Source organism: Gymnoscopelus braueri, assembly GCF_963280865.1.
Source record: "Gymnoscopelus braueri genome assembly, chromosome: 7".
Lineage (NCBI taxonomy): Eukaryota > Metazoa > Chordata > Actinopteri > Myctophiformes > Myctophidae > Gymnoscopelus > Gymnoscopelus braueri.
In genome coordinates, this window is record NC_137608.1 from 51916303 (window position 1) to 51930009 (window position 13707).

Below are 13707 nucleotides of genomic sequence, written 5' to 3' on the forward strand. Positions count from 1 at the left end.
AGCAACAGTGGAGCGAATTTGACCCCAATGTGCCGGTGAGATCAGTGGAGCTCCCTCTGGTGCTGTACCTGTGTGAGATCTTCTCAAACCTGAGGAACACCAAACCAAGTGCAGTGGATGGATGGATGGAAGCTGTGATGGTTTTTTATCTTTCTAACAGGCCTGCACCTAAGGCCACAGTACAAGAGCGCAGTACCTAACACAAACAGTGGGAGGCAGCAATACACCAACGGGCGTCTGTCTGCCGGAAAGATAAAGGAAGAAGAAGAAGAGCAGAGCGGAAGGTAAACAAACTTTATAAAGACTCAGGTTTTTTTCTCCATCTGACTCTATCTATGGTCTGACTTCGTAATTCTAATCAATGATGGACTTAATAACAACTATCTCCACATCACTGGTCAAAAACCTCCTAACTCTAGCCTTAGATCAAGACTATCGTAGATGTATTTGATCGATTTTTGACATTTTTACATCTACGAGAGTCTTAGCGACCCCCCCCCCCCCAGTTTGCCCTGGAATGTCACCAGTAAAGTCTGTATTTCTCCGAACATGTACAAATGCAGAATATAAGGTGCTTACCCGCTTGCCCCAAATGTTAACTAGGTGTCCGGAGTCTTAGTGCAATGTATTAGTCCACATTTTTCAATAGATATGTGTTTTAATCCCGTCTGTGGCCGAACGCCATTTCCCCCTCGTTTACTTCCTTTTTACATTGAGTGTAATTCCGGCTTTCACCAGATGCGCCCCTTCAATATCGCCCACTGGGAACTTCCGACAGAATCGGCCACAGACGGGATTAAAACAATTATTTATTGACAAATATGGACTAATACATTACACAAACACTCCGTACACCTAGTTAACATTTGGGAAAAGCGGGTAAGCACCTTATAGTTTGCATTTGTACATGTTTGGAGAAGTGGCAATCTGGGGGATGGTAGCTAAGACTCATAGAGATCAAAATCGATAAAAAAAAATACATAGTCTTGATCTAAGGCTAGATGAGACCACAATGGAAACAAGCCATAGGCTTTATTGGGTTTAAAATCCTCTCTTAGCAGACCTTGTATTGAACTGTACTTTACTTTGCTTATTTTTTTTGGAAACTGCTATAATAAAGTATTAAATCAAACAGACAGTATTGTGTTGTTTTAAAAACATAAGAGTTTTTTTCCCCCTTGAAAATATTTTGGACATTTGTTTCTACCTGACAGCATATATATATGTATATGTGTGTGTATATATATATGTGTGTGTGTGTGTGTGTGTGTGTGTGTGTGTGTGTGTGTGTGTGTGTGTGTGTGTGTATATATATATATATATATATATATATATATATATATATATATATATATATATATATATATATATATATATATATATATATATATATATATATATATATAACTCTTGCCACGACTCTTGCACATTACTGTTGCCTCTTCAGCCATGATGCCATGCTTGATAGATAGCTGTAACAGTAATCATTACACAGAATAAATACAGAGGCTGAGAGCATTGAGCAAATAAGAGACATATTGACAAATAAACAAGTCAAAGTGCAGTGGATCATCATCTTTAGCCTGATTATCTGCAGTGGTGGAAAGTAACTAAGTACATTTACTCAATAAATCAATGACAAAGTTGTCCGAGCGTGCTGTGATCTAGCTTGTGCACCAGTGTGGTTCTGAAACTGGATGATGAGTAACCTCCTGATTTATTTTTTAATAGTACCCGTCTGCATAGTAAAAGCAGACATGAGGTTATGCTCTGTAGCTAAATATAATATATAAATAATCTGTACACATAGTAACCTGTACAGTACATGTTTTCAAATAAAAGACATAGTCTTTCTAGTTTCTACATAAAATGATTATATGCAAATAGAACCGCATTCTTTCACACGGCTAAAATGCATAGGCCATTCTATCATTATGCAGTGCTTTCATTCAATGCACATATAACCGAATCCTGATGATGATGGCTCAGGTCACCAGTTGCCTCACCTGTTAATGATTACATTATAATATGGATGTGCAGAGACCATTTTACTCCTCTTTGAGCCTGATGATTTTCATTTTTTATACACATGCATGTGTGGGTGGGTCAGCCTTGAAAGGTGAGACCCCACCTAGACAAACAATAGATCACACTTTGAGTCCCTGATTCGATTTGCAACTGTATGAGCCAGGAAGGGGGGGGACATTGGAGACACAGGCCTAGACCTTCTGTCTCCCCAATTGGGAATGCTAATTGTACCCGCCACCCAGCTAGGGCCAACAGTCACCCCTCTGAACAAACTCTACTGTCTGTATAGGCCAAAGTAGACTTGTGAAGTTAAGTAATACTAACAAATGGCCTAGATTTGTATGTTATGAAATATACAACAGATACAATAACCACTTCAGCCCATACATTTCGGCCATTTGAAAATAGCCGATCTACAAGCATTGTGAGCTTGTAGATCTGCTATTTTCAAATGATTATGCATTTTATACATTTGAAAAGTTTGTTTTTGCAGTTGGCTTTTAACATTGTTGATGTAATTCATTGGATGTGCCACTGTGTGTACTATATAGTAGTGTACCCTGTTGGATGGGTCTGTAGACTGGTAGTGACCCAACCAACATGTTGAATCTTGTCCACGCGCCCCAAATCACTCCCCCACCCGAGCAAACTTTGCCAGCCCTATTATGATTTTTTTTTTTTTACTTTGCTGGAGTATTTCCAATGTTCAATACTTTTACTTCTACTCCACTACATCTCAGAGGCAAATATTGTACTTTTACTCCACTACAATTATTTGAAAACTTTAGTTACTAGATACCTTGCAGACACAAACATACATTAACCACTTCAGACCCATATGCTGTATATTCTTTGGCTCTTTGAAAATAGCAGATCTACAAGCTCGAGCTTGTAGATCTGCTATTTTCAAATACACTTAAAACTTGTGAAATGGGACCTTTTCTGCATAATGAGTACTTTTACTTTTAAGTACTTAAGTATATTTTGATGCCAATACTTTTGTACTTTTACTCGAGTGAATGTTGAATGCCAAAAACCTGTAGCAGTATTGATACTTTTAGTTATAAGTAAAACTTGTGTGAGTACTTTTTCCACCACTCACTGATTAGCCTATCTGCCTGAAGCTGAGAGGCAGGACTACTCTGTGTGTGTGTGTGTGTGTGTGTGTGTGGGTGGGGGGGGGGAGGGGGTACAGGCTACTAGAGGTAGAGGGCAGGCCATTGATCTGGTAATCAGTTGTTAAAGGGGGTCGTTCTGTTCAGTCTCTCTCCTGCCTTTGTCTGTCAGTCTCTCACTCAGCAGTCTGTGGTGAGGACGAGCTGTCTTCACATTCGGAAGGTGAGTAATAATAATAATAACAGTGGTGTAAAGTAACTAAGTACATTTACTTAAAGGGATACTTCACTTTCAAATAAAATAAACATTAAAAAAAATTATTTAAAAAAAATGAAAGAAGTTATGGCAAAATAAAGGCCCCCTCACACATTAGTAGGACACTCTAATGCGTGAGGGGGCCTTTATTTTGCCATAACTTCTTTCATTTTTTTTAAATAATTTTTTTAAATGTTTATTTTATTTGAAAGTGAAGTATCCCTTTAAGCACTTGAATTTTGAGGTATTTTTTACTTACCTGGAGTATTTCCAATTTAAGTACTTTTACTTCTACTCTACTATTTGAAAACGTTTACTTTGTAGATTTTGATCATTATTACAAAAGCCACTTCAGCCCTACATTTCGGCCATTTAAAAATAGCAGATCTACAAGCTCACATGCGACACGCTGTGAGCTTGTAGATTAGCTATTTTCAAAATAGTCGATGCCTGATGTAGGTTTAAACAAAGTGCTCATAATGGATTATGGTCGCTTCTTTTGGGCTTGTTTTCATAGACATGCGCATGGTTGCTTGTTTCTCTCGCAAAATCAGGCAACAACTGTATGTGTATTATATTATTATCTGCCGTCAATAAGCTAGAGTTTGGTGTAGCCCCTACGGAACCTCTCCGGAGGGAGAGGTTCCGTAGGGGCTAGAGTTTGGTGAAGCATTGAATCGGTGTGTGTCTGTCGTCCCTTTTTGAACCAGTGTTGCCAGCTTTTGTGAGAGAAACAAGCAACCGGGTCTACGAAAACAAGCCCAAACGAAGCGACTATAGGCCACATGAGCCCTTTAAACTTATTTGAAAATAGCAGATCTACAAGCTCACAACGCGTCGCATCGCGACTACCACTAGTATTTACAAGCAACTTTACGGAAAAAAACAGCCCAAAGTCGCTTATAATAAGCGGACATGGCAACCCCGTTTGGAAGCTCAGCCTCAACATAGCTCCTGTGTCAGTGGTGGAAAAAGTATTACATTTCTTTACTTTAATAAAAGTATCAATACTGCAACGCAGAAACACTCTGTTACAAGTAAAAGTCTAGTAGGCCTAATCAGAATGTAGGCTACTTGAGTAAAAGTGCAAAAGTATTGGCATCAAAATAAAGTACCAAAAGTAAAAGTACTCATTATGCGGAATTATGTCCCGTTTCACAAGGTATCATAATGTATAAAATCAAAATATTTTGAAAATAGCAGATCTACAAGCTCACAAGCTGCAAGCTTGTAGGTGGCTTTTTTTTCTTCAAATGGCCGAAGTTTAAATGGGGCTGAAGTGGTTAATGTATGTTTTTTAATGGAAATACTCCAGTGAAGAAAAAAAAATGCCTCCAAATTGTACTTGGGTACAGTACTTGAGTAAATGTACTTAGTTACTTTACACCACAGGGGAGAGGTTCAGATGGCAGCTATAATCTGTGTGTAGAATTGGAACCATAAAATATTCTGCTGCCACAGAGTATGGTGGAAGCATTGTAACAAATTATAATTATACGGCAATAATATGAATGCTACATTAAATGAATGATTACCCAGTCATAATTAGTGAACATAATTTATTTCATTTTCTTGGACATTCTTGGACAGTCTCTCTTGCTCTAGATTTTTTAATTAATCCTATGTTTCAGTTTCGTTAAACCAATGTTTGAAACTGTGTTATTTCGGTACTTTTCCAATAGGGTAGGCAACAGAAACCTCGGGTTCAGCCTAGACCTTTTAGAGCCACTAACAAAGTTAGTTGACTTAACTGTATGTATCAGTGTTCTGATACATGGACCCAAATAAATAAACAACACACTTTAGGCTAATTTATAATAATTTGTCATAATACAGTGTTGCTCGCCGAAGATAATTGACTTTTAATTAAATCACACATTTACTTGAAAACCTGTTATTTTCTAATTAAAAGCAGTTATTTTCTCATTGTGTGGCGCAGTGACACCCCCTGCCATTAAAATGAAGCATAATTCACCCGTTTCAGTTTTGTGATACTTGGATATTGATGTTGGAATCTTCAGTTTAAAATGTAACTTCTGAATTAAAGAATGCTAAGCCACTTCTGTCCATTTTAAAATGGTCCATTAAAGAAATATCTAATCTACCATTGGAAACATGATGTATTTGCAGTCATTCTGCCTCATGGTCAAACATGGGGTCAACTTTGTTCCACTGCTATGCCACCAGAATGTGGAATGCCCTTTCAACAAACATCAAAAAGTGTTACTCCAATACCAGTGGTGGAAAAAGTACTCCCATTTTTTTTACTTAAGTAAAAGTATCAATACTGCAATGTAGAAATACTCTGTTACAAGTAAGAGTCCGGAATTAAAAAATTACTTGAGTAAAAGTACAAAAGTATTGGTATCAAAATGTACTTAAAGTACCAAAAGTACCTTCTCATTATGCATGATGTTTCATTTCACTAGGTTTCAAATGTATTAAAAAATATTTTAAAAATAGCAGATCTACAAGCTCACAATGCAGCTTGTAGGTCGGCTATTTTCAAATGGCCTAAATGTATATAGGGCTGAAGTGGTTAATGTATGTTTTGTAATAATAATCAAAATCTACAAAGTAACCAGTATTACTAAAGCTGTCTAATAATTGTGGAGTAAAAGTACAATATTTGCCTCTGAGATGTAGTGGAGTAGAAGTAAAAGTACTGAAAATTGCAAATACTCCAGTAAAGTAAAAAATACCTCAAAATTGTACTTAAGTACAGTACTTGAGTAAATGTGCTTTCCACCACAGCTCTTTACCCTCCTTCAAAACCGCCATAACAGAGCACCTGTAATTTGTAAATGGTCCTTTGGCTTTTTTTATTTTTATACTTTTAACAATCGTTGTGAACCGTATACCTCTGTTCAATTTGCAAATCCAGACAAAGAAATGCTAGACTAGGTTGATAGGTCTGTTTAGTTAACAGTGAGTGAACTATATTGACTGATGGGAACCTTTGAACCCTTTTCCTCAGTTCACCATGATGCAAGGAGCCGTGTTGGTGTGGATTCTATCAGCGCTGGTGTGTCTGGGTACAGGCCATCGCCATAAAGGACACAAAGGGGGAACCCATACCCACCACAAAGAATCTGTCCTGACAGATTATGCAGGAGGACATCAAGGTAACGGAGCTGACCAGGGTTGGATTTGGCCAGTGGGGATAATTATGTTTTATCCATGCCTCTGGTCAGTCAGAAATGAAGACTCTGATATGTTTGATAATATCCCAATTTCAGTGGTGGAAAGTGACTAAGTACATTTACTTAAGTACTGTACTTAAAGGACAAAAAAGTAAATAAAAGATGAGTGTTATTTTTTTTCTCATTTACTGCTTTCTATAGTTTTAGCAATTTTCGCGACAGTGGGCGGGGGCATTCTGTCCGGTGGCTAAATATGCCTTTTTTTTACACAATAAAAAAGGTCCTGTGATCTTTGATGTCCAGATGTGAGTTATTGGGGGCTAGAAGAGCTACTGTAAATAATAATAAAGAAAACGCGGGGCTATTGTGTAAAAAAAATACATATTTAGCCACCGGACAGAATGCCCCCGCCCACTGTGAAAAAAGATCGTGAAAATTGCTAAAACTATAGAAAGCAGTAAATTCAAATGTTTTAACACTCATCTTTTATTTACTTTAATTACAATCTATAAACCTTGGTTGTATAATTAATAACTAATTTGTACTTTACTTGACTATTTCCAATTTCCAATAGTTTTACTACTACTCCACTACATCTCGGATCCAAATATTGTACTTTTACTTCACTACATTTATTTGAAAACCTTAATTATTGTAGATTGTTGATTTATTATTATTACAAAACATGCATTAACCACTTCAGCCCTATATACATTTCAACCATTTGAAAATAGCCGATCTACAAGCTTGCGGCGCATTGTGAGTTTGTAGATCCTACATTCCTTGAATTTAAGTTTAAAAAGACAAAAATTAAGCTAAGGTCCCACCGCACCTTTATTTTACCCCTGGGGCGGAATCTGCCAATGCTTTGTCAATGCAAATGCGTGGATTCTTGCATTGAAAAAATGCGCAAGACCATGAATCCACGCATTTGCATTGACAAAGCATTGGCAGATTCCGTCCCAGAGGTAAACATTTCCTATTTAAACATGTTTCCTACTTTTTAAGGGGGAAAAAATGCGCGCGTGTGCGTATGACGTCATTGATTGATTGATGTACTTTATTTAGTAAGACATGAGAACATCAGTACATGGAAGTACAAATTCACAATACAAGGTCTACTAAATTGGAAGACTCATTAAGCACTGAGCTTGTTTAAGATGAGATCCCCATAATTAAATAATTAATTAAAATACCGTTAAAATACCGCTCCACTGAAAAAGAAATCACCAATACACCCACAATCAACAGTACAAGCTAAAGTGTTGTGAGCTTGTAGATCAGCTATTTTTGCTATTTGTCGTACGAGGAAGAAGTGTGTGTATATATATTTTTTTTAAGTGCTTAAGTAAATGTACCCCCTCTGTTTTTTTTCTCCTTCTTTTTCCACATATCGAACCCATCACCTTCAGGTTTTGAAGATGACCACGCTGCAAACAGCCTCTCCATGGTGACATCAGCAAACAAAGGTTTTGCCTTCAACCTGTACAGGCATCTGGCCGCTCAGACGGACAACCAAGGCAAGAACGTCTTCTTCTCACCCTCCAGTATCACCCTGGCCCTGGCAGCCTTGTCTGTAGGGGCCCGGGGCCAAACCCACCAGCAGCTCTTCAGTGGTCTGGGCTTCAACAGCTCCGTACTGACCCAGGCTGACGTGAACCAGGCCTTCCATGGACTTCTGACCGCAGCCGGCAAGACTTCATCAGAAGACGTCAGTGCAGGAACCGCCGTGTTTGTGGACGATAAGTTCAAGACACACCCCGAGTTCCTGCAGACCCTGAGTCAGTCCTACCTGGCGGACGGGTTCAGTGTGGACTTTAGAAATGCCACACAGAGTGCTGCTACCATCAACAAGTATGTAACGGAGAAGACCCACGGCAAGATAGACCAACTAGTGGAAGACCTGAATGAAGAGACCCTCATGTATCTTGTTAGTTACATATACTACAAAGGTAAGATGTCATCTCTGAGCTGTCATTTCAATTCCTATGTTTTTATAATAATTTCATATACCAGACAGAAATTAAACTAGTGTTATGCAAGCGATAATCAATGGGGAGTGGGTCATTATTGAGAAATATACCCCGACAGGGTGATTAGAATGTTTTCAACAACATTCTTGACGGCAATGTTTAACTGACAAATGTAAATGACATGTTGGATACGGCAGAAAATCAAGCAACGCAGATTGCTCTGAGCCAGGTGCTTTGATTAGACAGTGGTCAGTTCAGCGGTCATTATTCAAAAATATCACACCACTGAATTCAGTAATTTAGTAATGGTTATTATTAACCTAACCTTGGCTAGAGTTAATATCTAACTCAGTGATTTGCAACCTTTTTCAAGGACCTTCAGTATGATATACATCAGGCCATAGACCCCCATTTGTTAACATTTAGTTTACTGTCTGGGAACCCAATTTACACTTGGGGTGTAAATGACTAGACCCTAACTAGTGTCATGGCTACAGTCACCTCTCCACATTTAAAATTACGTCTCACTTTTGTCATTGTTTCTGCATTGTTTTCTGTCAACCAGGAAAATGGAAGACTCAATTTAACCCTAGATGGACATCGGAGGAGGAGTTCAGTGTGGATGACCGAACCCAGGTACTTCATCCCATAACACTACTGTCTAAACTGTTTTATCTCAAAGGTAACCACTAATTGCACCTATATTTGTATAGTATCTTATGTTACTATTGTTATGCATTAAATCAGGGTTTCCGGCAGACCATTTAATTTCCACCGCCGAGGCAAGACCAAAGGGCTATTGTGTTGTCATCACACACACGTCCAGTGCACCCTCACAGGAGGAGAGTGTGCTGCGTGCCCCGGGGCTTCAAAGCAAATATATAAATTTAGATTGTTTCAACCACGTCGCAAAATGTACCAGTATATAATCTACAGTATATCGTTACATCCATCCGTCTATCTACAGCGTAGACAGACAGCGTAGATAGACGCTACCCCGCGCACCAGCTGTCAGCTTTTTTTCTCCTTTTTCTTTCTTCCTCCGTGGTGGAAAGCCTAGTGACATGAGGTTAGGCTTCAGACAAGACAGTGTCATGTACCTCACGATAATAGTTTTTTTTTTTAAGCCTGTTTCTTTACCACGTGAGTCACTGAACATTTCCTCCAGCACGGACGGGCGTGTGCGTGAGATGAGCACGACTGCGTCCGCACGTTAGTTTCACGGGACTTTGTCTGTCTCGCGGCGCGGCTCACTGATCTGCCCCTCACTGCAAATGAATTAATAAACATATACGACGTGTGAAAACACATTCCTTAGCCTGGTTCAGACTGCATCAAACCAACCCGACTACAATATGTATGGGAAACCTGATTTTGGGCTGCCAGTCAGAACAGGGCCTGAGACAAAACGTGGGTAACTGTTGGTCTCTAGGACTCTCCTAAATCGGGATCGGCATTGGACCCAACAACCTGTCATGGGTCGGGGCTCTTCTAATGATCCACATGGTGATGTTGTTGCAGGTTCTAGTCCAGATGATGAACGTGGAGGACCAGTTCAGTGTCTACTTTGACAAGCAGATCTCCACCTATGTCCTCCGTTTACCCTTCAACAGCACCTACTCCATGCTGCTGATGCTGCCTGAGATGGGCAGAAATTTGACTCAACTGGAGGAGGCCATATGCCCCAGGCACTACACCAAGTGGCTCAAAGGGTTGAAGAAAAGGTTTGTAATTACATTTGGAAAAAAAAGCATACACCTTGTTGCAAATTTCTTTAAACATTTCTTCAAAAATACCCAATTTGCAAGCTCACAATCACGTGACCTGTTGTGAACTCTGAAAACTTGACATGCCCAAAATAGGGACATCAGGGTTTAAGTGTTTAAATTACATTAAAAATGTCATATATTACATGTTACTTATAATGAGCATACAATATGCTACAACTGGAAGATACAATTGGAAATGGAACACTATAAAAAAAAATTAAGCTGATAAATGGGTTCTCTCTCGTGATTGGCTGACATTTTGTCACCTACCTGAAAATGTATTTTTCTGTTTATTAAAGAGCTGGAGAGACTCCTGTTAGTGAACAAACACTCTATAGCAATGATTACTATCAGAATATAGTGCTTTAACCTTTCAACAAAACACCCAAAAATGATCACTTATCCAATTGTTTTGTATTTCCTTTTCAGGGAAAAGTGGAATATATCGCTTCCCAAGTTCTCCATCAAGACGAATATAATCCTGAACGATGTGCTGCGTCAGATGGGAATAACGGACGTGTTCGGTGCTGCAGCTGATCTCAGTGGCATTTCGGCGGAGAACAGTCTGACTGTGTCACAGGTAAGAGCTGTCACAGTGGATGAGTGTCTAGTTGTCCCTTCTTTTATACCACAAACAACAGAGACTGTCCATCAGCAGTGGTGGAAAAAGTACTCACATTTGTTACTTAAGTAAAAGTATCTATACTGCAATGTAGATATACTCTGTTACAAGTAGAAGTCCGGAATTCAAAATGTACTTGAGTAAAAGCACAAAGGTATTGGTATCAAAATATACTTAAAGCACAACATTATACACATACTCATTATGCAGAATGTTCCATTTCACAAGTTTTCAAATGTATAAAAGTCTTTTGAAAATAGCAGATCTACAAGATCACAATGTGTCGCGATGCGACGCATTGTGATCTTGTAGATCGGCTACTTTCAAATGGCCGAAATGTATAGGGTCCTTGAAATGAAAAAAGTGTGTGAGAATCACTGATTGACTAATCATCGATTATTAATCATCGTTTTATGTGCAGGTCGTGCACCGAGCCACGCTGGATGTGGACGAGTCTGGAGCGACCGCGGCCGCGGTCACGACCGCCGAGTTCGTGCTGAAAATCATGGACTACGTCCCCGAGCTGAGCTTCGATCGTCCCTTCATGGTTCTCATCGCTGACTCCTCCCACAACATTCTGTTCATGGGAAAGATCGTCAATCCAAACGTCTGATTCCGAGTCAAAACCGTCTGTTCACAATCATTCAAGCACAGATGGTTGACCGTCAACATAATTATGAAATCCTTCTCGCAACCTGTTTCTTTGGTGGTTTTCTGAGTAGTTTGAAAATATGAAGTCAAGTGTAGACCAGGGATAAAATACTAGGGTCCCTATCTTGCGCCTTACCCCTTATCCCTAAACTTATTAGCCATATTTTACTATTTTGAAAAACATTTAGTAGTTCAACTAGCCGATCTACATCGTTGATTTGAACTATTTTAAAATATTTTTCAAAATGGCAAAAAAAGTTAAGTGATAAGGGGTAAGGCGATGCGCAAGATAGGGCCCTAAATTCCTAATTATTCACAGTAACTGAAGGTAATCTAATATTAATGTAAGCCTACAGGCAAAAAGCATACTTTCTTGACAAATTTAAATGTTTAGCTTTTCCGGGCATTTCTGCTTCATTTGGATTGGTCATTGTAGAGACAAGGTGGAGGAAAGCAGGGGAGTGACAAAGAGCAATGGTCGAGCTGGTCTGGGAATCGAACCAGGGAATCGCTGCCGTGGCATTAGAGCCTAACTTGCTAATAAATGGTGATTTCTAATTGTACAATATAAGGTATTTCCATGCACCTCATATAGTGGATTATTTTAGGAAAGCAACATTAACATAAAATGGTTTGGCAATTTGCTAAATATTTTTTTAAACGAGTATTAATCAGCATCATTCCATATGATTAATTGCTTAAGATGTTACAGTCCAATTGGACCTTATAGTTAATTACTCACAAAAGGTGTGTATACCACATCGTCTCTGCCGGGTGCAAAAATATGTCACGCTTCGTGCCACGTTTCGAGCTTGTGGATCTGCCACTTTTGCCTAACAGCAACGGTATGTTACTACACGTGTTAACCACACATAGCTGATATACAAGCTCACGTGTGTTTTGACCATGTTTTTATTTCTTAAATCTTTCCCTTATGACATGCTCAAAATAGAGAGAAAATAGGTAGAAAGTGGATTTATAGAGCAGTAACACACTGGAATAATAATGATAGTTTTGTTTTAACTATGTAATGGTGGAATTCCATTGTATTATGTTTTAATTTGATTGTGAATGTTTGGACCCCAGGAAGAGTAGCCTTCACTGCTGTGAGGACTAATGGGATCCTTAATAAACAATGTGACACATTAAAATCATTTTGGGGTTTAGTTTTTATTTGATTTTATCCAAATGTCAAATTCCTCTATTGCTTCACTGTATATACAAAATAAAATCGCATTAGTTTTGATTGATAGTGTACAAATTAGCATAACATATGCTGTAATGATTGCCTATTCCTTGCTTACTAGATACTGTTCCTCAGTAAAGGTTTGAGATACATTGTGGATAATACTTAATACTATCTTCTGATAGTTATGGATACAGACAGACAGACAAGGTTTATTGTGTTTTCATCCAGACGTATTTCTGTATTGTAACCAACGGAGAAAAGGGAAATTGCAGTTGTACTTAAACTTGAACTGCTGAATTAAAGTGGAATTAAATGTGGCTTGTTCTTTGTTTGTTTTTTGTTTTTTTTATTGACCAGATCCAAAACATGTAAGGTGGGGTCAAATCATAGTTAACAAGTAAAATGTACAATATTATTTACTGTAATTACACAGGTCTCGCATAGCAGCCAGTCTATAAACAGAGAAATTACAGCGAAATATCAAACACACTGCAGATCCTCCAAGTACTGCAGCGTCTGAAGCAGCTCCATCATTATGGCTTCTCAAGTGACTTCACTTCATACTCCCTTGTTCTTCTGCAGACTGAGGAGCGCCCTCTTGTGCGTGGAAGCATCCATGACAGGCTGCAGGTTCCTCCTTCTGAGGAAGACTTCAGTGTAAAGACACCTTGTTGAAGGGCTATGCGTTGGCCTGTTCACAGGCATCTATCCACTCACTGAAAACATCCACCGGCTCTGACAGATAATGTATAGGCGTTTGGTACGCCTCCATGCAAACATAGCATGTTATAATCCCCACACTCCGAGTCCTTTCCATTGTGACAGAACAGGAGTTTAGGTAGTTACAGAATGGACAGGTGAACATGGTGTCCAGACCCATCTGTTGCTTCTTGGCCGCTGCTGGCTTCCTGGTGGACTTTCTGCGTCCCATTGCTGACAGTCCTGGATCCAATGTGCTGTA

General features: G+C 39.0%; 1 protein-coding gene across 1 annotated transcript; it reads left to right on the forward strand.

Moving 5' to 3' along the window:
• The first annotated feature begins 251 nt into the window (after positions 1-251).
• Positions 252-13061, forward strand: LOC308087914 (serine protease inhibitor A3N-like). Its single transcript, XM_080432161.1, has 8 exons — positions 252-284; positions 3316-3366; positions 6377-6524; positions 7955-8494; positions 9081-9151; positions 10037-10239; positions 10714-10864; positions 11328-13061. Exons 3-8 carry the CDS (start codon positions 6383-6385, stop codon positions 11517-11519), a joined length of 1299 nt encoding a protein of 432 aa, XP_080288287.1. The 5' UTR covers positions 252-284; positions 3316-3366; positions 6377-6382; the 3' UTR covers positions 11520-13061.
• The last annotated feature ends 646 nt before the right edge of the window (positions 13062-13707 follow it).

Excerpts from the sequence above, each read along its gene's own strand:
- LOC308087914 (XM_080432161.1), top strand. The coding sequence starts at position 6,383 with ATGATGCAAGGAGCCGTGTTGGTGTGGATTCTATCAGCGCTGGTGTGT. Across the intron at positions 6,525-7,954 it reads TTATGCAGGAGGACATCAAG|GTTTTGAAGATGACCACGCT; the intron begins GTAACGGAGCTG and ends CATCACCTTCAG. Across the intron at positions 9,152-10,036 it reads GTGTGGATGACCGAACCCAG|GTTCTAGTCCAGATGATGAA; the intron begins GTACTTCATCCC and ends ATGTTGTTGCAG.